The 24,180-nt window shown below is 50.3% G+C and overlaps 1 protein-coding gene across 2 annotated transcripts in view; it reads left to right on the forward strand.

The window, feature by feature from the left end:
• SGSM2 (small G protein signaling modulator 2) overlaps positions 1-24,180 on the forward strand; it is a 43,562-nt gene that overhangs the window by 14,910 nt on the left and 4,472 nt on the right. The window contains exons 3-17 of one of the 2 annotated variants that reach the window (XM_062175707.1): positions 3,826-3,988; positions 4,253-4,414; positions 4,691-4,758; positions 4,852-4,997; positions 5,325-5,459; positions 5,979-6,103; positions 6,462-6,529; positions 6,772-6,932; positions 7,073-7,199; positions 8,709-8,843; positions 12,534-12,684; positions 13,429-13,493; positions 13,577-13,722; positions 14,146-14,274; positions 14,551-14,733. In XM_062175707.1, the coding sequence (XP_062031691.1) occupies positions 3,826-3,988; positions 4,253-4,414; positions 4,691-4,758; positions 4,852-4,997; positions 5,325-5,459; positions 5,979-6,103; positions 6,462-6,529; positions 6,772-6,932; positions 7,073-7,199; positions 8,709-8,843; positions 12,534-12,684; positions 13,429-13,493; positions 13,577-13,722; positions 14,146-14,274; positions 14,551-14,733 (1,964 nt within the window). The remainder of the gene's footprint in view (positions 1-3,825; positions 3,989-4,252; positions 4,415-4,690; positions 4,759-4,851; positions 4,998-5,324; positions 5,460-5,978; positions 6,104-6,461; positions 6,530-6,771; positions 6,933-7,072; positions 7,200-8,708; positions 8,844-12,533; positions 12,685-13,428; positions 13,494-13,576; positions 13,723-14,145; positions 14,275-14,550; positions 14,734-24,180) is intronic. The other variant, XM_062175709.1, reaches the window with a different exon arrangement.

The raw sequence follows: 24,180 nt of genomic DNA on the forward strand, positions 1-24,180 counted from the left end.
TCCACGCAGGTGGCAGGAGCCCAGCTACTTGAGCCATCACTGATGCCTCTGAAGGTCTGCATGAGCAGGAAGCTGGAGTAAGGAGCTGGAACTGGGAACTGAACCCACACGCTCCAATGTTGGACATGGGCATCCTACATGCTAGGCTAAATGCCCACTCGGTTCTGAACTTTGTTTTCTTTTAAAAAAAAAAAAATTTTTTTTTTCATTTTATTTGAAAGACAGAAAAACAGAGATCTTGCATCTGCTGGTTCACTCCCCAAATGCCTGAAATATCCAGGACTGGGTCAGACCAAAACCAGGAACCTGGAATTCCATCCAGGTCTCCCATGTGGGTGGCAAGGACCCAAGTACTTGAGCCATCATTTGCTGCCTCCCAGGTACACATTAGCAGGAAACTGGACTAGAAGCAGAAGTAAGCAGGATTCAAACCAGGCACTCAGAAATGGGGATGCAGGAGTTCCAAGCAGCGACTTAACTGCTGGGCCTGGTGTCTGCCCCTGAAGTTTTTAATAATAATAAAGAGATTATATTCTTTGTTCACCCACCCTTTTTGTAATGAAATAGTATCATACATACTGTTCTGCCTTTTGCTTTTGGAGAGCTTTCCATTATTAGTTCCTAGAGAGTATCCTCATTCTTTTTCTTTCTTTTTTTTTTAAAGATTTATTTATTTGAAAGGCAGAGTTACAGAGAGGCAGAGAGGAGAGAGAGAGAGAGAGAGAGAGGTCTTCCATCCACTGGTTCACTCCCCAAATGGCTACAATGGCCTGAGCTGGGCCATTCTGAAGCCAGGAACCAGGAGCTTCTGCCATGTCTCCCATGTAAGTGCAGGGATCCAAGGATTTGGGCCATCATCCGTTGCTTTCCCAGGTGCATTAGCAGGGAACTGAATCGGAAGTGAAGTAACCAGGTCTTGAACCAGCACCCATATGGAATGCCAGCACTGCAGGCAATGGCTTTACCCACTATGCCACAGTGCCAGTCCCAGGGGCCCTCTTTCAGAACTTGAAAGCCATGGATCCCTTATCCAGAAAAAAACTCAATTACATATGCATTCTAGAGCTCATCAATAATTTGCATGTACACTTCACACAATTTTAGGGGGTCTTTAGAGCCCCAGAGGCCTAAACCCAGAACCTCCTTAGGATAATAGTTCTCAATTGTTAGTGTGGTTATTTTCCTACATGCTGCACACACTAACATTTTCATTACATGTGCCAGTTCTCAATGGGGACACCCCACTGAGAATGGGGAGGGACAGTTGTGGTTTGAACAATCACTGGCCAAGGAGCCCCTGGAACTGGCTCAGGACTACCTGCTGTAAAGGTCTCAGGGAATGAAGGGATTTTGCCTTCCCCAGACGTTGTCTGGGTTTCACAGAAGGAATGGAGGGGCAAGAGGTGGCCAGGGCACAGGACATAACATTTGCACTTCTCTCAGCATTCCCTACTTGCAGTAATTTCTGAGGAGTCCTCCGCTCACCCGAAATGACCCCATGCTGTGCCTGAGGTGGGTAAGGCCAGGCAGGATGGGAGTGCCAGGGCCAGCCCCTCCCCAGCTCCCAGGCCTCACTGCATTTGCAGTCGCCTGGGGAAGGTGGGAAGGCTAATGACTCATTATCTCAGCAATTAGTCACATCATGGAGGCACATGATTCCCTGCAGGACTGGTGCCACCTGCTGCCACTGGCTCTGCTCAGTGCTGTTTCTCTCTCCATTCTGCTTGGAGAGTGCAATCCCAGGAAATGGTCACTGGCTTCCCACAGGCGCAGATTGTATCTGCAGCATTCCCAGGACCAAGAGACTGGCACAAGTCATTCTCCTGTTCACCCCAGGGCCACATGGGACCTCCAAGGACCAGGAGGCTGACATGGAGAGGAGTCTGTGGACACAAGCCAAAGCCTTCCCCACATGCTCCTTATGTGTGTGGTATGTGGAAGTACGTCTGTCTGCATGTGCACAGATGTATGAGCCCACTGTGAAGGAAAGGCCCAGGAGGAAGGCGCTCCCGCCTGCTTCCCCTCCCACGACGCTCTCACTGCACTGCTGTCCTCAGGTGGGTCCCAGGGCCTCACTCTCCCTTCTTGGCTTCATTCCAAGAGGCTGCCAAACAAAACTCCAGCGTAGGACAGCAGTGACTGTCGGTTACTCAAACTGAAGGCAAAAAATTTTATTTTTGGTAATTATTCTCTAAGTCATGTTTTATAGTGCTGGCCAAAATAAACTTGACAGGGCCTGAATTCCCCTGTTTCTGAGAGAGTGGCTTTGAGACCAGCACTGTGGTATAATAGGTTAAGCCTCCACTTGAGGCACTGGCATCTCATACGGGCACTGATTCAAATCCTGGCTGTTCCAGTTCTGATCCAGCATTCTGCTTATGCACGTAGAAAAGCAGCTGAAGATGGCCCAAGTGTTTGGGCACCTGTACCCACATGGGAGACCTGGAAGAAGCCCCTGGTTTTGGATTGGCCCAGCTGCAGCTGTTGTGGCCATCTGGGGAGTGAACCAGTGGAGAGAAGATTCTCTCTCTGTCTCTCCCTAGGGCAGCCTGTGCCTCTCTCTCCCTTACATCCTTTTCCTCTCCTTGCCAAGGAGGTCCTGCAACAACCCTGCCCTTACAGATTTGCTGGGGAATAGGATTGGAACACAAAGGATGAGGAGTCAGGAGTTGGCATGGGTGTGGGTGCAAGTGCCTCCCTAGAGCCAGACCTGTGCTAGGCATTTCACAGGCTTCATCTCTTGTCATGCCTCACACCAGTCCTAGGAAGCCTTCCCATCTCACAGGTGACAAAACTGAGGCTCAGAGAATTAAGTCATTTACCTGCCCAGAGTCCTCAGAAGCAATGAGTGGCTACAATAAGGTCAGACCCTGTTCTGTCTGACTTCCTGTCTCCAGCACAGCTCAGTTTTTCGGTCCATGTGAAAAAGAGTACCTGTAACAGAGAAGCCCTTCCCCCAGCTGCCCCCCAAGCCCACCTGGAGGTGACGAAAGGATTCAGGGCAGGGCTGGGGCCCTGGCTTCTAGTTCTGGCCCTGTTGCTGTGTCACTGTGATCAGATCCCTCCCCCTTCCAGCCTTTCCCCTCTGTACCTGTAAAGCAGTCAGCTGGGCCTCAGCAGTGCCAAGTCCCACCTCTCCCCACACAGATATTTTTAGCAACCGTCCAGGCCAATTTTCTGCCTTCCTGCACCAAACTCTTCTTTCCATCCTGAGGGGTCTTTCTGTGGTAAGCAGGATCCAGATGGAGAAGTTAAGCCTAGCCCCTAAAAACATGAATGAATGAAGGGAAGCCCGCCCAGCAAGGAAAAGAGAAATCTCTCCCTCTTGGCTCCCAGGTCCATCAATAATCCAGGGGCCGCTGTTGGGTTTGATCTCTGCAGTGGCCTCATCAATATTTTAGCTCCTCCAGAACCCCATTCCTTAACAACCATGTCACCACACTTTCCAGGCTGGCTGCTGGACCATGTGCCCCCTGTGTCCCCTGTCCTATAGGTGCTGTCCCTTCTTGCCCTTGGGGTCAGGGGTGAAGCCACTCAGGCTGAGCTAGTAGGGGTACTGGACAGCTTTGGTCCTCACAGCTCGTGGTGGCTTTGCTGTATACAGGAGGCACGCACCTCAAAGCTCTCAGGTCCATGCTGGGCAGAGGCAGAGGGAAGGGAAGGGGGGGTGGGAAATGTCTGTCTCCTTGGCCTGCCCCTAGTCATGGCCTGGGTCAGTGTTTCCCTTGCCTCCACCTGTCCACAGGTGTGGGAAAGAGGAGAGTGTTTGTCTGTTTACCTGCTCTTGCCCAGGCTCAGGTACTACTGTTTTCCTCCGTGGCCCAGGTGCAGTGGAGGCTTGCCTCCTGCATCAGCTGAGACGCCGTGCTGCTGGCTTCCTGCGCAGTGACAAGATGGCGGCCCTGTTCACCAAGGTGGGGAAGACGTGCCCAGTGGTTGGGGAGATTTGCCACAAGGTACTGGAGCTGCAACAACAAGTGGAGGGCAGGTGAGCCCTGGGACCTCCCTTCTGCTCTTTCCATTTGCCATTTACTGCTACCAAGGATGACCCGCCTGGAGCTTGGCTCCCAGCGCCTGTTTCTTGCATCGGGATCTTTGGGTAAAGGGTTGGCCTGAGGGCAGAGCTTGGCCTCTTCTAGGCACATCTGTAGCCCTCCTTCAGCTCGCTACCCTAGTCAGTCTTTAGGACTCCTGTGTAGTGGCACCAGGGCCCACACCCAGTGTCACTCCTGAAGTTCTCCCTTCTTTTCAGGAAACCCTCAGGAAACAGCCAAGAGGCCCTGCGGAGACAGGGCTCGGCCAGCGGGAAGGCCCCAGCCCTCAGCTCACAGGCCTTGAAACACATATGGGTACGCACCGCGCTCATCGAGAAAGTTCTGGACAGGGTTGTACAGTATCTGGCGGAAAACTGCAGGTGACTGCTCCATCCCACAGCAGCCTCTTCCTCAGCCCACCTCCTCAACAGCCCTCCAGCCCCACCTCTCAGGATACCTGGCTGTCTCTGACAGCCTGTAGGCCTGCCTCTATCTCCCCTTTTAGCCTCTGAAGCACAGACCACACCAGGCACCTCATAATTTAGCTCAGTCCTTGTAGATCATTTCTTGGTGGGGATGTCCCTGCCTGCTGAGCTTGACCATCCTGGAATGAGTGCAGGAGCCCTGGCAGTCACCCGATCTGTCTCTCCTGGCAGCAAGTACTACGAGAAGGAGGCATTACTGGCAGACCCTGTATTTGGCCCGATCCTGGCCTCTCTTCTAGGTGAGTCTGAGACCAGAGGCCTGTGCTTGGCCACTGGGCCGAGGGACAGGTGCCAACGGAGCCCCACTAAGCTGGCCATTCCTGTCTCCACAGTGGGACCCTGTGCTTTGGAATACACAAAGCTCAAGACAGCCGATCACTACTGGACCGACCCCTCTGCTGATGAGCTGGTCCAGAGGCACCGTATCCGGGGTCCCCCCAGTCGCCAGGACTCTCCTGCAAAGCGCCCAGCTCTCGGGGTAGGTGTCCCTGTCCCCACCCCATAATCATCCAGTCTGTGCCCATGGGCCTATGGGGAGAGGAATCTGGTGTCCAGACAGGATGGGCCTCAGACATATCCCAAGGCACTGGACACCCCAGGAGAGTCTTCTGCCCACACTAGCACTTATGTAAATGCTGGGAGCCCCGCTGGCCCATGGCTGGAGCACAGACAATAGCAGAGCACACGGGGCAGGGCAGACCCTGGTGTTGGGTCAGCTAGAGATGGTCAGCAGAGAAGCCTGAGGGTTCTCCAGCCCCAAGTGGGATTTCCCCAGGCTAGCGGCTGAGCCATGGCTCTCATACAGATCCGGAAGCGGCACTCAAGCGGCAGCGCGTCGGAAGACAGGCTGGCTGCCTGTGCACGGGAGTATGTGGAGTCTCTGCACCAGAACTCAAGAACACGGCTGCTCTACGGCAAGAACAATGTGCTGGTGCAGCCGGTAGGAAGGCTCAGTGCCACCACCCCTTCCTCTCAGTCTCCCGCTCCTGCAGCTCCTAGAACTGGCAGCCTTTAGCCATGGTCATTCCTTTTCTAAGGAGCTTGGCCAAAGAACAGGGGGAAAGAACCCACCCCACCCCTCACTGCACTGTTTCATTTGACTCATGCCCAGCCTCGGGCTGACAGGACTATGGATGGCATCTGCTCTGGCTAACTGAGAACCTAGGCCATCCAGGGGTAGGAATGGCAGCCAGCAGGCAGGGAGTGTGCCCAGCTTGGGTGTGGCTGGCCCAAGATGTATCTGGCATCTAGGAGTCTGATGGAATAGAGCCAGTGGCACCAGGCCAGCCAGGGAGAGGAGGTGCCCAGGTCTGCCATGTGGTCCCTGTTCTTTGCTTCTGCCCAGCCCTTGTGACAGGCATGACTTTCCCTGCTCCCACCTGGGGCTGTTCCCATAGCATTCCCTGAGAGCCTATCTGCCCCTCGTCGTCTCTGTCTTCTGGTATGTGGCTCCCTATAGAAGGAGGACATGGAGGCTGTCCCTGGCTATCTCTCCCTGCACCAGTCAGCTGAGAGCCTAACTCTGAAGTGGACCCCCAACCAGCTCATGAACGGGACTCTGGGGGACTCCGAGCTGGAAAAGAGGTAGGGGCTTTGGGACTTGCTCCCAGGAGCCAGGGAAGGAGGCAGTGGGGTGGAGAGATCTAGCCAACTCCAGGGGGCAGGCCTTCCTCCACATGTGGCTGCAGCATCAGAGAGCCCAAGCTCTCTAAGCCAGCGCCAAGCCTGGGCGTGAAGAGGCTTGCCTGAGCCAAGCTCTAGGTGACTGAGACTGAAAGATTCAGTGCCATGAGGCAGCGCAGGGGTCAAAGGGACAAGGCTGGCTAAAGTCACATCTCAGCAATGGTCATCCTATCTGCAGGATGGCTTCAAAGGGTATTAGAGCCAGGGGACAAGGAAGGTAGGATGGCAGGCCTTATGACACCACGTGGTTCCTTTCTAGTGTTTACTGGGACTATGCCCTGGTGGTGCCCTTCAGTCAGATCGTCTGCATCCACTGTCACCAGCAAAGTAAGCCTGGCTTGTCCTGGGCACCAGGGGGAAAGGCAGAGTTGACCTCTTCCCCACTGTGCACTTGCATGGGGTCTGTTGAACTTCTTGTCCTCTCACTTCCCTATCAGTAAGGCTCCCAGGTCCTGCTCCAGCCTGACTAGCCTCCTCCCCAGCCCACAGGCCTGGTTGATATGGCCATGGTGATGGCTGGGGAGCTCTCAAGGAGGACCCCTGCCCCATTTCCCCATGTCACCCTCCAGAGAATGGTGGCACTCTTGTGCTGGTGAGCCAGGACGGCATCCAGAGGCCGCCGCTGCACTTCCCACAGGGAGGACACCTGCTGTCCTTTCTGTCCTGCCTGGAGAATGGGCTGCTGCCTCGAGGACAGCTGGAGCCCCCGCTGTGGACCCAGCAGGGCAAGGTACCTCAGGGCATGGGAGGCTCTGGGGCCCAGACTGAGCGGAGTGGGTCTTCCCCTTCCTTCCTCCGTGAGGAGTTCTTGGAGGGGATTCTGAATGGGACTTTGCCCTGGCCAGGCTGACCACCCCTCACCCTCCGCAGGGGAAGGTGTTCCCCAAGCTACGGAAACGCAGCAGCATGCGGTCTATAGAGGCGGAGGAGCTGGGCGTGGGGCGGGCCACAGACTACGTGTTCCGGATCATCTACCCTGGGCACAGGCATGAGCACAGTGAGTGTCCCAGGCTTCCTCTGGGGAGGAGGAAAGCTGCTCAGGGAGGTGGGGGAGCACAGCATCGCCCCACAGGGGTGGCAGACAGGCCAGGCCGAGACAAGAGGTCCATCCCGTGACCCTCGGACCACTCCTGTGAAAAGTTGCCCCTCTTCTGCCCAGCCGTCCTGCTCCTCATCCCCATACTCTTGCCCCAGCAGACCCAGGAGTCACGTACAAGACTCTTAGTCATCCTCTCATGCCCTGCCCCAGAGTGTGAATGTGGGACTAGACATAGAAGGTGGAGAGCTATCTGCTCCTCGTCGGCCTGCCGCCCGACCCCTACACGGTGGCCTGGGTGTGGGGCCAGTGCTTCTTTTTGGATGGTGCACATTGTTCACTGACTGCTCCACAGTCAGAGCCCTCCTCAGACCAGCTGCCAGCGAGGAAAACTGTCGCTGAATTAGGGGCTCGCATCCGAAGAGGGTGAGGTTTGGAACTGCCCAGGGGACTTTGGAAGCTGGGGGGCCTGAAGTGGCTTAGCCCTCGTGGGTCAAGCCCTATCCTGGACACAAACCCCTGGGCCCCAAGAGTCTGTCGGTGCGTGTCTGCCACCCCCAAAGTTCCTTTTGTGGTCAGTTTTCTCTAGACCAGGCTTGCTTATCTTGTAGATAAGGTCAGGGAATTTGCCAGCCCAAAGCATTTATTGCCAGCCCGCCCACCTGCTCCCTAAATTTCCTAACTGGTGCCAAAGAGTCGTCAACAAGTTGTTTCTGCATCAGTGGGCAGGTGACCCCAACAACCCACAGAGAGCCACAGCACACACCATCCCAGCAGGCTTGGGGGGCACAGGGTGTGGGGATTCTCGCCCCCCTCTCAGATGTGCCTGGCAAGAAGACACATCTTGTGCCAGAACGTGTTTGCAAACCTAGTGTTTTATCACCAGCTGTTGCTCGGTTTCAATTATTCAGTCCCTGCTTCCCTTCTTCAATCCTTGGCATTTCCCGATTCTCGTCCTGGCAAGGACCACCTCCCCAGAGAGCCAGCCAGCGCACCGTGGAGCCAAAGCTCAGGCTCCTCGAGGACAGCTCTGGAAAACCCTCGGGGGAGCAGGTTGAACTGACAGCCTGAAAAGAAGGATTTAGGGGTAATCTTCAGGTTTGGTCCAGCCTGACCATGACGGCAGCTGAAGAGTGAGCAGGATCTGTCTGCCAGGGCTGGTGAGCTCCTGAGCGCCAGGCCCATCTTTCACATCCCCCTCCTCAGTCTCTCTCTTCTGTTCTTCCCAGAGAGGGTCTCCTCCAAAGAACGGAGCTTGGAAGCGGGCTGCAGCCACCCACCTGCTTCTGTGCTCTCCCAGTAAACCAGTGAAAGAGCTCTGAGGGCCTCTCCTCACCCCCCTTGTCTCCCCTGCAGGTTCAAGGTGATTCCCCGCTTCATTCCACTTACCTTACGGAGGGAGTCTGGTCCCTCCTGCTCAGGGACTAGGGTCCTCATGCCTCTGCCTCTCTTGCTCTTCTCTTTGAGCAGTCACTATTAACTACCACCACCTAGCGGCCAGCCGCGCGGCCTCGGTGGACGATGATGAGGAAGAGGAGGATAAACTCCACGCGATGCTCTCAATGATCTGCTCGCGGAACCTCACAGCTCCCAATCCGATGAAAGGTTTTTATCCTTCCCCTCCCCCTGACCCACCTCGTCCTCCATCCCACCCCTGGGACCACCTGCCACCCACCGCCCGGGCTCCAACGGCAGTGTTGGCATTAGGGGACTTGCACCCAGGGCAGTTCCCTTCCATCAGCAGGATTGTCAGGGAGGGTGAGAAGAGGGCAGACAGGTACCAGCAAGCAGAGGGGACACCACAGGGAGGAGCTGTGGGCTGTAAGGAGTGGCTTCATGCCTGAGAGGGAAGAGGAGCCACCGACGGGAAGGTCTGGTTACCTGACTCCTTCTTGGGGGGGGCACCCTACATGGCTCTCTGAGCCCATTCCTCTTCCTGGGAGTCATGCTGGCCATCGCCAGATAGTGGTCTGTTTCTTACTGCTAATTAGAAAGACAGGCCCTGTGCTTCTGACTCCCTACTGAAAGGAAATAGGACTGAGGTGCCAGTCCCTTTCTAGGGCAGGGGTAGAGACTGGACAGGTGTTGAGTCCTGTGGGTCAAGTGAGATTGGGGACCGCCAAGGAAGAGATTACAGGGTTGTTTTCCCAGCAGGCATGGCCTGGTAGCTTAGTGTGAAATCTAGAAATACCTGCAGGATGGTGTCCAGGAGGGAGCACAGGCGCAGGTGTGTCCCTGGTGCACGGATGAGGGTTTTGAGCAAGTATCTCGCCATCCCAAAGCTGTCTCCTCGTGTGTGCCTGGGGCTGTGCCAGAGATAAAAGACAGGCCTGTCCCTACCTCGTGGACCTCAAAGTCCACTATTGCAGAGTTCTCCTTCTTTAGAAATGTCACAGCCCAGTGCCCACTGACCCTCAGCGTTCCTCTGTCACCACCCATTGTTCTTGGCACAAAGGTGGGTTGGCAGAGAGGGAGCCTCTTCATTTGGGAGCTCTATCAAGCCAGGGGACCTGTAAGACCCAGATAGGGTTCACAAGGAAAGGTTGCATGGGATGAGGCTGAGGCCAGCTCTCTTGGAGATTAGGGATCTAGCCCTTCCCCCACCCAATCCATGCTACAGAATCAATATCTTCTCTTTCCCTGCCCCTGTGGAGGCTACCACAGACTATATCACATTTCCCCTTGCTTCCACTAAGTTCTGCCAAGGAGCTTAGCTCCTTAACTCAGCTGTGAAGCTAGTAATCAGTCTCTGTACCCTTGAACAGCCAGCCCCATGGCCTGGGACACGCCCAGCACACCCTCAGCCAGCCCTTCTGCCACCTGCCCCATCTCCAGGCCTGCCCTCCCTTCCAGCCTTTCCAATACAAGTCTATAGGCCAGGCCCTACTTTTTGGGGTATTGCCTGCACACATGCCTGCCATATGGTTTCTTGTAAACCTGGACTTGGGGCTGATGCTTATTCACAAGCTAACTATTTATTTATTTGAGTAATGTGGGAAGGTTGAACTCTGGACAGTGAGACACAGAGCACCTTCTTACCCCATGAACTGCTAGTCAGACTGGCGGATCCCAGCAGAACTCTTGTCTTGGCAGATTTGGCAATAGAAAGCCTATCCCTGACTAGTTTTAGGGCTGAAGCCTGTGGGATCGGAGAAACTTCCAGGCCCATGGGGCCTAAAGGCCTCAAGGCTTGTCTGGGCATCCTCTCGGGGAACTCAGGGGCTAAACCAACAGAGTATGCAGCCCCGCAGCCCCCAGCTCTTGAGGAAGCAGAGGGGGCAAGAGAGCCAAATCCATGGGTGCTGGGGTCAGGAGCCACCACCTCCGCTCCAGTCCATAATGACAACACTGTGGAGGCCGTTCTGCTAGCCGTTGCTTTTCAGGCCTGCAACATGCTTGACTTGTGCATGTGAATCAAGTGGCGGGTGTCCAGATCTCCCTTCCCTCCTTCTCCTCCCCCTTCTTTCCTGCTTCCTCTCCCTCAGAGCAGAGATGCTGTTCACTCTAATTCTGCTCCAGGCCAGGCACCTTTCACTCGGAGTCTTAGGGGCTGTGGGGTTCACCCACCCTGGCTGTTTGTCCTCATGCTCAGAGGGGAGAGTCAGAGTCCAAGCTGACCCGGCAGACCCCATCCAGCTGCTGCCCCTCACCCAGGCACTCCAGAGCTCCAGCTGTTGCACTGGGCTAACTCAGAGAGATGCAGTGTTCAGTGCTGGCAGGTTCAGCTCCTTCCTGGAGAATTAAGGTGAAGAGCATTGACCCAGGAGATCGGCCTTGGTTGGGCCCTGCTTTCGGGCATGAGCTTGTATCCCTTTGTGCCCACTCCCTGCACCTGTTGCCCTTCCTGCCTGCCCGCCTGCTGCCTGCTGCCTGCCTGGCTGGGCCTACTCCCACCCCAGCTCTTCCCAAGACTGGCCTCTTTCCTGCCTGCTGCAGGACTCAGCTCCTGCCCCACCTCACCCCACCTGCACTTGTCCCTTCCCTCTCTGATTCCCTGAGTCTCGGGCATGGCTTGTTGTCCCTCGCTCCCAGAGCCGCAGCCCCCCCTCACCAAATATGTTCCCTTAATTTGCCTCCTGGTGGAGCTGAAGGGCCAGACATCTACGAAAACTCCGGCCAAGGGTTTGGAAAGAGGGCCCTGGGGCCAAGGCAGGGCAACCCCTGCTGAGATTAACGGGGGTTCAGTCAAGCCCGTCCACTAAGGCACACCCAGGCCAGAGCCTGGCTCCTACCCAAACCAGGCCAGACTGCGACAGGCCAGGGCACACCGGATTCTCTGAGAGAAGCACTGCTGAGAGGCCTCAGCACACAGCAGCACACACAGCTCTTCCTCCTGTTCTTCACTCTTCACTCTGTTCTCTCCCTCCTGGCGTCACTCCCAGTCCCTCTCACTTTATGCCCTCACTCTGCTCATCCTTGTGGCTCATTGGCCATACCAGCTTCCCCTCAGGCTCTGGAAACTCTCAAGAGTCTTGAGTTCAGATTCAGCCAGTGGGGCTGGCAGGGAAGGCTGTGTCTGCAGGAGGTATAGATGCCCCAGGAGCCGTCTCCAGAGGCTGCACCTGGGCATGTTCTGTGACTGGCGATTGGAGGCTGTGCCTGGCTACCACCCGCATGCCCAGAGCAGCCTGGCAGCCCTGGGAATTCTGCCCTTTCAGTTCCCTGTTTCCAGGAGACCACCAAGCCAAATGCAGTTAGACAAGGCAAGAACGGGGAATCAGACAAACTGCCAGCAGGGGTGCCTGGCCTGGGTAGAGAGCAGTGTTCCTATTTACCACTGGCCACAGATCTAGAAGCCCTCAGACAAGCGAGGCCTGTGGCCCAGGTGGCCCTCCCCTGGAGGGGAGGCTCCAGAGTTGGAAGCATCCTGAGCACCTTCCTGAACATCTCAGCGCTTGCCCATGAGGCCCAGGCTGAATCATGGAACAGCAAGAGAGGTGGTCACCCCTTGGGCAGATCTGGCTTTTGCTGTTCCCTCTCTTTCTTTCCCTTCTTCTAGAAAAGCAAGTGTTTTCTGGTGGTGAGGCAGAGACAGACAGACACATTCATCCACAAGTCAGTCCAGGTATTTTGTCAGATGCAGAGACACCTTGCCAACCCTCTCCAGGCTCAGGGGAGGCTCCCCCTCCCCACCGTTTCCTTCTCTGGGCTTTGGACCAGGCAGGCACCATCCTTGTGATTGTCCACTAGCAAGTGGCTTCATGCTGCAGCTCTGGGCACGGAGGTGGGCATGCTGCAGGGTGCCTGGGGGACCAGACCTGCTGGGCCTGACCTCAGCCCCCTTCCTGCCCCTAGATGCTGGTGACATGATCGAGATGCAGGGCTTTGGGCCCAGCCTGCCACCCTGGCACCTGGAGCCCCTGTGCAGCCACAGCTCCTGCCTTTCCTGCTCCTGCAGCAGCTCCCCATGCACAGCCCCCTGCCACTGTCGTTGTGTCCCTGACCGGTGAGTGAGCAGTGCTGGGACACCAGCCTTCCCTGCCATGTTCGTTCGTGTGTGCCCATCTGTCCTCAGAGGCTGTGTCACTTGCATGACAGGGTGGCCTCTGGAGTTGGACAGACTTGGTCTCAAATTCCACCACTGCTACCCACATGACTCTGGCAAGTTACTGAGTCTCTTTGAGCCTCTAGGTTCATTTCTGAACCTGTTTCCTCACCTGTAAAATGGGGATCATATTACCTGCTTTCGAAGGTGCTCCTAAGGACTGAATGAGTTGTAACCACGTGAATGCCCAGGGTTGTGCCTGGCATGTAGGGGTACAATGTGGAATGATGCTGCTGTCAGGCTGTATGTCTGAGAACACGCCCCAGACATCTGGGCAGCTGCCGTGGGCTGGGAGCAGTGTGTGTGAGTGGCCGCCATTGGCCGGGAGCTCTCCTTCACCTCCCTCTTCATTGTTGCCCTGTCACTCCTGATGATCCTCTGGCACTCTGCGATTTTCACATGAGGAAAACAAGATTCATTCATGTAAAATCAGTTGCCCAAGGTTCCTGGGTAGTTGGGGACCAGAGTGGGCCCCCAGCAACTCTGCCCAGAGTGGCTGGCAAAGACAGTAGGTTCCTACTGATGGTTTCTGGGTTGAGGGTCCTCCTGCCCCATTGGTCTTCCCTTTCCCTGCCCCCACAGGGATGTCCTCCTCCCAGCAGACGGGCCACGGCCCCTTCCCTCTGAGACACATTGTTCCCACAGGTTGCCCCTCCGGCTACTGTGTGAGAGCATGAAGAGGCAGATTGTGTCCCGGGCCTTCTACGGCTGTGAGTGTGCAGTGGGGTGGGGCTGTGAGGGGCTAGCCACGGGGAGGTGCCTCAGTCACAGCCTCCTGGCTGTCCCACTGCAGGGCTGGCCTACTGCCGCCACCTGTCCACAGTACGGACCCACCTGTCAGCGCTGGTACATCACAACATCATCCCACCTGACCGGCCCCCCGGGGCCTCAGGAGGCCTCACCAAGGACGTGTGGAGCAAGTATCAGAAGGACAAAAAGGTGTGAACTCTGGGGCTCTCTGGCCAAGAGGCCAGTCAGGGGGCCAGAGCTGGAAGCAAGGAGAGGTCTGGGAGAAACTTGTAGACCGAGTGGGCATTTGGGACTGGGGTTCCAGGCCAAGGTGGGTGACTGGGGGGTTACCTGGGTCATTATGTAGCTGAGTGTGTGGATCCACCCTGAAGGTCTGGGCTGGAAGTGTCATCTTTATGTTTGTCTAGGCTCCTTCGACCCTGGGAGGGAGGAGGGGGGACTGGATCTCATCTAGGGCACAGGAGGACGTGGCTGCCCCAAGCAGGGTTTCCCTGGGCTCCAGCAGAGGGGCAAAAGCACCCTCCTGGGCCCCAGCTCTCCGTGGGATGGGGACACCCACCTGGGCTAGAGGGGCTGAGGGGCTGCACAGCCTTCACCTGCTGGGCCCCTCAGAATTACAAGGAGCTGGAGCTGCTGCGGCAAGTTTACTACGGAGGCGTGGAGCATGAGATCCGCAAAGACGTCTGGCCCTTCCTGCTTGGCCACTACAAGTTTGGCATGAGCAAGAAGGAGATGGAGCAGGTAAGGGGCTGCTGTTCCCATGGGCTTGGGAGCTGGGCAGCTGGGCCAAGGGAACACAGGGAGGAGGCCTCAGAAGGCTCAGCCGGCCCTTCCTAGCTGGAAGGAAGATGTTAGTAAAGCAGCCCCAAGGTCTTCTCCCTGGCCCTACCCTGCCACCTGCCCCCCCTGCAGCCCAGCCTCTGAGACTGAGAGCCGGAGGTCCAGTGCCTGCCCAGCCCCTGAAGAGGAGGGCCCAGTGCGCCCATCCCCCATGGTTACACTGTGGTTTGAGTGTAGGTGGACGCAGTGGTGGCAGCAAGGTACCAGCAGGTGCTGGCGGAGTGGAAGGCCTGTGAGGCGGCGGTGAGGCAGCGGGAGAGGGAGGCTCACCCCACCACGCTCGCCAAGTTCTCCTCGGGCAGCAGCGTCGACAGCCACGTGCAACGCCTCCTCCACCGGGATTCCACCATCAGCAACGATGTGAGCCAGCTGGGGCCTGGGGGTGGGGTTCCGTGGGGACCACAGCATTTTGGTTTTTTTTGTTTGTTTGTTTTTTGTTTTTTTTTTTTTTTTTTTGTATTTTTGGCAGGCAGAGTGGACAGTGAGAGAGAGAGACAGAGAGAAAGGTCTTCCTTTTGCCGTTGGTTCACCCTCCAATGGCTGCCGCGGTAGCGCGCTGCGGCCGGCACACCGCGCTGTTCTGATGGCAGGAGCCAGGTGCTTATCCTGGTCTCCCCTGGGGTGCAGAGCCCAAACACTTGGGCCATCCTCCACTGCACTCCCTGGCCACAGCAGAGAGCTGGCCTGGAAGAGGGGCAACCGGGACAGGATCGGTGCCCCAACCGGGACTAGAACCCGGTGTGCCGGCGCCGCAAGGCGGAGGATTAGCCTGTTGAGCCACGGCGCCGGCCTGGACCACAGCATTTTGTAACCAGCCCAGCTTCTGACACTGACTGGCAGTAGAGCCCTGGGAGGAAAGCTTAGTGTCTATATATAAATTCCTTCAACTGAAAAATTTATTAACTCCCTGGGTGTTGTAGGAATAAAATAAGATAGTGCATTGTGTTCTGTTTTAACAAACTAGCAGGGAAAGATGGGTTTATTGGGATTTAGGGATGCCTTCCTTCCTTGAACCTTGGTCTCAGTTTCCCTGCTATGCTTTCAAAGCCTCTGATTGTAGAGGCTTCACCGAGACTGTCAGAAAGCAAGGGGGCATGTCGGTGGCCCCCTGGGTCTCCTTAGCTGTACAGAACCGACTGTGCGGTGCTGGTTCGCATTGTGGATGGGGGATCCTTCATGGTGTCACCTTGGCCTCTAGTCCCATTTTTAAGGACATCCTGTTTGCTAATTTGTGTATTTTCTTCAAAATTCTCTCTTTAGATAATGTGTATTCTTGTCACTTTACTGTACCTTTAGTAATAAGAGAAAACATAAGTTGGACCAAGACTTATAGAAGTATTATGAGTAGCAATGCGTACTCTTCTTTTCCATGTGCTTTGTTCTTTTTTTTTTTTTATTTTTTTTTAACTTTTATTTAATGAATATAAATTTCCAGTGTACAGCTTATGGATTACAGTGGCTTCCCCCTCCCATAACTTCCCTCCCACCCGCAACCCTCCCCTCTCCTGCTCCCTCTCCCCTTCCATTTGCATCAAGATTCATTTTCAATTCTCTTTATATACAGAAGATCAATTTAGTATAAAGGTTTCAACAGTTTGCACTCACATAGACACACAAAGTGAAACATACTGTTTGAATACTAGTTATAGCATCAAATCACAATGTACAGCACATTAAGGACAGAGATCCCACATGAGGAGCAAGTGCACAGTGGCTCCTGTTGTTGACCCAACAAATTGACACTCTAGTTTATGGCGCCAGTAACCACCCTAGGCTGTCGTCATGAGTTGCCAAGGCTATGGAAGCCTTCCAAGTTTGCCGACTCTGATCATATTTAGACAAGGTCATAAAAGACAGAGTGAGGATAGTAACCAATGATCCTAACAGTGGCATTAACCAGGTTTGAACAATTATACAGCATTAAGTGGGGAAGAGGACCATCAGTACACACAGGTTGGGAGTAGAGCCATTGGTGGTAGAGTAGAGGTTATGATTACGAAGGAATGAGGCCCGAGTACGCTAGACAGGGTCTAGAACAAAGGACAGAGTCATTATTAGAGGAGCTAAGAAAGGTGCTGTCTAAGCTACAATTAAGTTTTCTGATTGAGAGGCAAATAGAACCTGATAGAAGGGGCTTGATAATAATCTGGTGGGCTTTAGGCTTTGTAAGTTAAGAGGCCCAGACCTATCTATCTCTTCACATGGGGTATATCCTAAGGGAGGTGTGAACCTCCTAGGGGAAGGCACTCTGTTGACTTTCATGACTTGGCTGGGCTGGGAGGAGAGCTGGCCAGGTAAAGGCAGGGGGCATCTCTAACAAGAAATTTACAGTTCTGCCTGCAATGTTGCTGACCCTACTTGACCACACCCTCAGCTGCAGTGGTCACTTTGGAAGCTGGGCTGAGTGAAGGGCTTTTCAGCTTAGAGCCAATAAGATCTGTGGCTCTGACCTGGGCATCCTTCGACTCCAGGGCAGGTCCATTTCCAGTGATCCAACTCTTGGCAGAGCTGCCAGGGCTCTTCACAAGCTGACTTCTGCTGAAGGCCAGGCTTACCACATTGAAAGCCACTGCAGTGGACTGGCCTGTTGGGTCTCCTTGAGGGCAGATCACTGTACAGATCAGCCATTAATAGGCCTGCCACCCATTGCTTCTGATGCCGAGCTTTCTTTTCCTCCTGGTTTTTGTTAAAGCAGACCAGAGGATGCAAGTCAAGGGAGTGCCCTTGTCCCATCTCTAATCTTCGGTGGCCTGAACTACAAGTCTATAGTCACAGGCATGTTCTGTAGTAGTTTTTCTAAGGTAGACAATGCCCATGAGGAAAATTATATTCTCACTTTAAAACTTTCTTTCCCTTTGGTCTGAAAGGGAGGTTTTTTCTACTTACTGTATACTTTGCTGATGGCGAAGTGAATCTAGCTATGAGATTATTATTTAAGTTCTTATTTTGGCTATGCTATTACAGAAAAATGTTAGCCATCTCTTATATAAGGTCTAAAGATTAAATTGTGCGTCCTACAGATTCCTTCATAATAGAATTAGTTTCCTACCTTGAAGAGAATAGAGAAATGAAAGAAGAAGTTGGGCTTAGAATAGAGAAATGAGGGAGCAAGTCCTAGATCGCTTGCTGACAATAGCAATATCACATGAATACTTAGCAAACCGTTTCAACCATTAGATAACAACTTAAGAAAACATTTACCAGAAGGTCCAATGCCTTCTATAAATTTTAAGAATCATGTATTTGAAAACACCTCTTAAATATCTAACATGGTGTAGTTTGTTTAACCAGTAAACTTAAGCACAACCATATAAAATGTTTTTAGTTTCTTTCTACCAACAAGTTTAAAACATATGATACACAGATTCAGGTCACACAAATTAAAATGTATCTTTGATTGATTTTAGCAGCTTAAATTTATGGACAATCTTATCTATAAGCCATTTAAAATAAAACTCTTAATAAAATTTCCCCATGTGGACATACAATATGTACACACATATAACATAGCATAATAGACCAATATAGCATTTTTAATAATAGCTTTTAAAATCTTTAACTCTTTTTGTAGATTGCCAATTGATTTGAATTGCTTTTTTAGTAACCTCAGTTAACCATACTTTCTCTCAGTTGGTACTGTTAATACATTATTGGCTTCATCTGTTTACAGAGCCATCCCAAAGTACTGAATACAATGGAAGTGGCTGGAAAAAGTCCATAGGAACCTATAGGAGGACAGCTACACACAGAACCAACAACGCTTTAGTTTTATGAGCAGCACATCATATATAACTGTGGATGGCAAAAGACTTTAAGTCGCCATGTTTAAAATTATAAACTCATAGACCAAATTTGATCTTGTTACAAGGTGATTATTCAAATCTTTGAAAATAAGCACATATTTACATAACCCATAGCTCTTAATAAAAATTCAGCTGTTTTTGAACAATTAGAATTTAACAGACATCAAGAGAACATAATAGATTACTTTAACACATTGCTTTAACAGAGCATCAGAGTTTAATTCTATGTCAAAGAGAAATTGAGCTTCCTGTGATCTTTTGCTGTGAGGTTTCCTTCCTTTACCTTCTTTCATATTGGTGACCATGTTTCTGTGTTTCTGTGTGTAAGACATCTTTAAGCATCTTTTGCAGGGCAGGATGAGTGGCAACAAATTCTTTCAGTTTCTGTTTGCTATGAAAAGTCTTAATTTCACCTTCATTCACAAATGAGAGCTTTGCAGGATATAATATTCTGGGCTGGCAGTTTTTCTCTCTTAGTACCTGGGCTATGTCTCGCCATTCCCTTCTAGCTTGTAGGGTTTCTGATGAGAAGTCTGCTGTGAGTCTAATTGGAGATCCTCTAAGAGTTATCTGACGTTTCTCTCTTGCACATTTTAGGATCTTTTCTTTGTGTTTCACTGTGGTGAGTTTGTTTTTTTTTTTTTTAATTTTTATTATTTTTATTATTGTTTATTGTTTATTTTTTTTAAGAATTTTTTTTTAACTTTTATTTAATGAATATAAATTTCCAAAGTATAGCCCATGGGTTACAATGGCTTCCCCCCTCCCATAACTTCCCTCCCGCCCGCAATCCTCCCCCTTCCCGCTCCCTTTCCCCTTCCATTCATGTAAAGATTCATTTTCAATTCTCTTTGTATACAGAAGATCAGTTTAGTATATATTAGGTAAAGATTTCAACATTTTGCCCATATAGCAACACAAAGTGAAAAAACTACCATTGGATTACTAATTATAGCATTAAATAGCAATGTACAGCACATTAAAGACAGAGATCCTACATAATTTTTTTTTCAAATTAATTAATTTTCTATGCCATTTCCATTTTAACACCAGGTTGTTTTTTTTTTTTTTCATTTCCAATTCTCTTTATATACAGAAGATCAATTCAGTATATAATTAGTAAAGACCTCATCAGTTTGTGCCCACACAGAAACACAAAGTATAAAAATACTGTTTCAGTACTAGTTATAGCATCACTTCGCTTTAGACGACACATTAGGGACAGATCCCACATGGGGTGTAAGTACACAGTGACTCCTGTTGCTGATTTAACAATTTGACACTCCTGTTCATGGCGTCAGTAATCTCCCTAGGCTCTAGTCATGAGTTGCCAGGGCTATGGAAGCCTTTAGAGTTCGCTGACTTTGATCTTATTCCGATAGGGTCATAGTCAAAGTGGAAGTTCTCTCCTCCCTTCGGAGAAGGGTACCTCCTTCTTTGATGGCCCTGTTCTTTCCACTGGGATCTCACTCACAGAGATCATTCATTTAGGTCTTTTTTTTTTTTTTCCATGATATCTTGGCTTTCCATGCCTGCTATACTCTCATGGGCTCTTCAGCCAGATCTGAATGCCTTGAGGGCTGATTCTGAGGCCAGAGTGTTGTTTAGGACATCTGCCATCCTATGAGTCTGCTGTGTATCCCACTTCCCATGTTGGATCTTTCTCTCCCTTTTTGATTCTATCAGTTAGTATTAGCAGATACTTGTCTTGTTTGTGGGGGGCCAGATGGATTCACTGCTGAGTTCTACCAGACATTTAGAGAAGAACTAACTCCAATTCTTCTCAAACTATTCAGAGCAATCGAAAAAGAGGGAATCCTCCCAAATTCTTTCTATGAAGCCAGCATCACCTTAATTCCTAAGCCAGAAAGAGACGCAACATTGAAAGAGAATTACAGACCAATATCCCTGATGAACATAGATGCAAAAATCCTCAATAAAATTCTGGCCAATAGATTGCAACAACACATCAGAAAGATCATCCACCCAGACCAAGTGGGATTCATCCCCGGTATGCAGGGATGGTTCAACATTCGCAAAACAATCAACGTAATACACTACATTAACAGACTGCAGAAGAAAAACCATATGATTCTCTCAATAGACGCAGAGAAAGCATTTGATAAAATACAACACCCTTTCATGATGAAAACTCTAAGCAAACTGGGTATGGAAGGAACATTCCTTAATACAATCAAAGCAATATATGAAAAACCCACGGCCAACATCCTATTGAATGGGGAAAAGTTGGAAGCATTTCCACTGAAATCTGGTACCAGACAGGGATGCCCTCTCTCACCACTGCTATTCGATATAGTTCTGGAAGTTTTGGCCAGAGCTATTAGGCAAGAAAAAGAAATTAAAGGGATACAAATCGGGAAGGACGAACTCAAACTATCCCTCTTTGCAGATGATATGATTCTTTATTTAGGGGACCCAAAGAACTCTACTAAGAGACTGCTGGAACTCATCGAAGAGTTTGGCAAAGTAGCAGGATATAAAATCAATGCACAAAAATCAACAGCCTTTGTATACACAGGCAATGCCACGGCTGAGGAAGAACTTCTAAAATCAATCCCATTCACAATAGCTACAAAAACAATCAAATACCTTGGAATAAACTTAACCAAAGACGTTAAAGATCTCTACGATGAAAACTACAAAACCTTACAGAAAGAAATAGAAGAGGATACCAAAAAATGGAGAAATCTTCCATGCTCATGGATTGGAAGAATCAATATCATCCTCCCAAAAGCAATTTATACATTCAATGCAATACCCATCAAGATCCCGAAGACCTTCTTCTCAGATCTGGAAAAAATGATGCTGAAATTCATATGGAGACACAGAAGACCTCGAATAGCCAAAGGAATCCTGTACAACAAAAACAAAGCCGGAGGCATCACAATACCTGATTTTAGGACATACTATAGGGCAGTTGTTATCAAAACAGCATGGTACTGGTACAGAAACAGATGGATAGACCAATGGAACAGAATAGAAACACCAGAAATCAATCCAAACATCTACAGCCAACTTATATTTGACCAAAGATCCAAATCTAATCCCTGGAATAAGGACAGTCTATTCAATAAATGGTGCTGGGAAAATTGGATTTCCACGTGCAGAAGCTTGAAGCAAGACCCATACCTATCACCTTACACAAAAATTCACTCAACATGGATTAAAGACTTAAATCTACGACCCGAAACCATCAAATTATTAGAGAGCATTGGAGAAACCCTGCAAGATATAGGCACAGGCAAAGACTTCCTGGAAAATACTCCAACAGCACAGGCAGTCAAAACCAAAATTAACATTTGGGATTGCATCAAATTGAGAAGTTTCTGTACTTCAAAAGAAACAGTCAGGAAAGTGAAGAGGCAACCAACAGAATGGGAAAAAATATTCGCAAACTATACTACAGATAAAGGATTGATAACCAGAATCTACAAAGAAATCAAGAAAATCCACAACAACAAAACAAACAACCCACTTAAGAGATGGGCCAAGGACCTCAATAGACATTTTTCGAAAGAGGAAATCCAAATGGCCAACAGACACATGAAAAAATGTTCAAAATCACTAGCAATCAGAGAAATGCAAATCAAAACCACAATGAGGTTCCATCTCACCCCGGTTAGAATGGCTCACATTAAGAAATCGACCAACAACAGATGCTGGAGAGGATGTGGGGAAAAAGGGACACTAACCCACTGTTGGTGGGAATGCAAACTGGTTAAGCCACTATGGAAGTCAGTCTGGAGATTCCTCAGAAACCTGAACATAACCCTACCATACAACCCAGCCATTCCACTCCTTGGAATTTACCCAAAGGAAATTAATTTGGCAAATAAAAAAGCCATCTGCACATTAATGTTTATTGCAGCTCAATTCACAATAGCTAAGACCTGGAACCAACCCAAATGCCCATCAACAGTAGACTGGATAAAGAAATTATGGGACATGTACTCCATAGAATACTATACAGCAGTAAGAAACAACGAAACCCAGTCATTTGCAACAAGATGGAGCAATCTGGAAAACATCATGCTGAGTGAATTAAGCCAGTCCCAAAGAGAAAAATATCATTTGTTTTCCCTGATCGGTGACAACTGAGCGCCAAAGGGGAAACCTGTTAAGTGAAATGGACACTATAAGCAACAATGAACTGATCAGCTCCTGTCCTGACTTTAGATGTACAATGTAATACTTTATCCTTTTTAGTATTTGTTGTTGTTGTTGTTGTTCTAGTACTATTGGTTGAACTCAGTAATTAACACACAATTATTCTTAGGTGTTTAAATTTTAACTGAAAAGTGATCCCTGTTAAATCTAAGAGTGGAAAAAGAGAGGGAGGAGATGAACAATTTGGAACATGCTCAATCGGACTGGCCGCAAATGGCGGAGTTAGAAATGTGCCAGGGGATTCCAACACAATCCCATCAAGTTGGCATGTACCAATGCCATCGCACTAGTCCAAGTGATCAATTTCAGCTCACAATTGATAGTTCTGATAGGTCTAAGAGTCACTGTGGTGAGTTTGATTACAACATGTCGTGGTGAGGATCTCTTTTGGTCATGTTTATTAGGGGTTCTATAAGCTTCCTGTACTAAGATGCCTCTGTCCTTCTCCAAACCTGGGAAATTTTCTGCTAGTATGTCACTGAAAATGCCTTCTAATCCTTTCTCCCTCTCCATGCCTTCAGGAACTCCTAGAACCCGAATGTTGGTTTTTTTAATAGTATCCTGTAGATTCCCGACAATATTTTTTAGATTTCTGATTTCTTCTTCTTTTCTTTGGTTTGCCTGCTTCCTTTCCTGTTCTCTGCCTTCTAAGTCCGATATTCTCTCTTCTGCTTCGCCCATTCTGTTTTTAAGGCTCTCTAATGTGTTTGTCATTTGATCTATTGAATTCTTCATTTCATTATGATTTCTCGTCACTATCAGAGTTTCTTGTTCCACTAATTGTTTCATTTCATTTTGATTCCTCCTTAATATTTCACTTTCACGAGAGAGATTTTCTATCTTGTCCATGAAGGATTTCTGTAGTTCAAGAATTTGTTTTTGAGAACTTCTTAATGTTCTTATCAATTTTTTGAGATCCGCTTCTTGCATTTCTATCTCATCATCTTCATAATCTTGCATTGGGGTGTCTTTTTCATTTGGGGGCGTCATAGTGTCTTCCTTGTTCTTGTTACCTCGATTTTTGCATTTGTTTGGCATGTTGGAGATATTTGGTTTCTTCACTGTGGTGTTTTTTCTTGTTACACTATGGCTCTATATTAAGTGGACTGTCTGCTTTCGGTGGAGCCTTAGAGGCTTGAGATGAGTGTGGACTGAGAGCTGTGTTTGGTTCCTCAGGGCTGAGGGTGTGTCCGTGCTTTGTTCTTAATTCCCTATTCATGAATATGTTCTCCTTCTGTCTGGGTTGGGTTCTGTGACAACCCAAGCCTGCCCCAGCTCCCAGACTTCCTTGCTGGCTCTCAAGTGCCTCCAGACTGTGGCCTTATTCCGTATATCTTGCTTCTTTCCCAGAATGAGAAGCACTCTCAGTACCCTTCCCGTCCTAGTCCAGGTAGAAGAAGAGTCTGTTTGCCTCTGACCCCTCCTTAGCAGACTGTCCCCTCCGTAGAGGATGTTTCCTTTCATTTCTTACCCCACATCAGCTGAAGGCTGATGTGACCGAGCAGATACTTGCTATGGAAGCTTTTGTCTTGCTGAGCATTCAGTTCCGGAAATAAGAAATTTGTTTTTCCTAAAACCTCTGGACCAGCAGCCATACCAAGCCACTAAGGAAGCTCTGCTGGTCTCATGACTTCATTTGTGGGTTGCAGATTGGCTCAAGCTAGCATCCAGTGTCCAGGCCTCTGGTCCCCCTCCTTCCTTGCAGCAGCCACAGCAGGGACAGGGCAGGGCTGAAGATGGGGTCTTCAGAGCCTTATTTCTCTCCTGGGTGCCTGGGTCAGAAGCCAGCCTGGCGCCTAGGTAGCTGTGTTAGAGG

Source organism: Lepus europaeus, chromosome 18 (assembly GCF_033115175.1).
Source record: "Lepus europaeus isolate LE1 chromosome 18, mLepTim1.pri, whole genome shotgun sequence".
NCBI classification, from domain to species: Eukaryota; Metazoa; Chordata; class Mammalia; order Lagomorpha; family Leporidae; genus Lepus; species Lepus europaeus.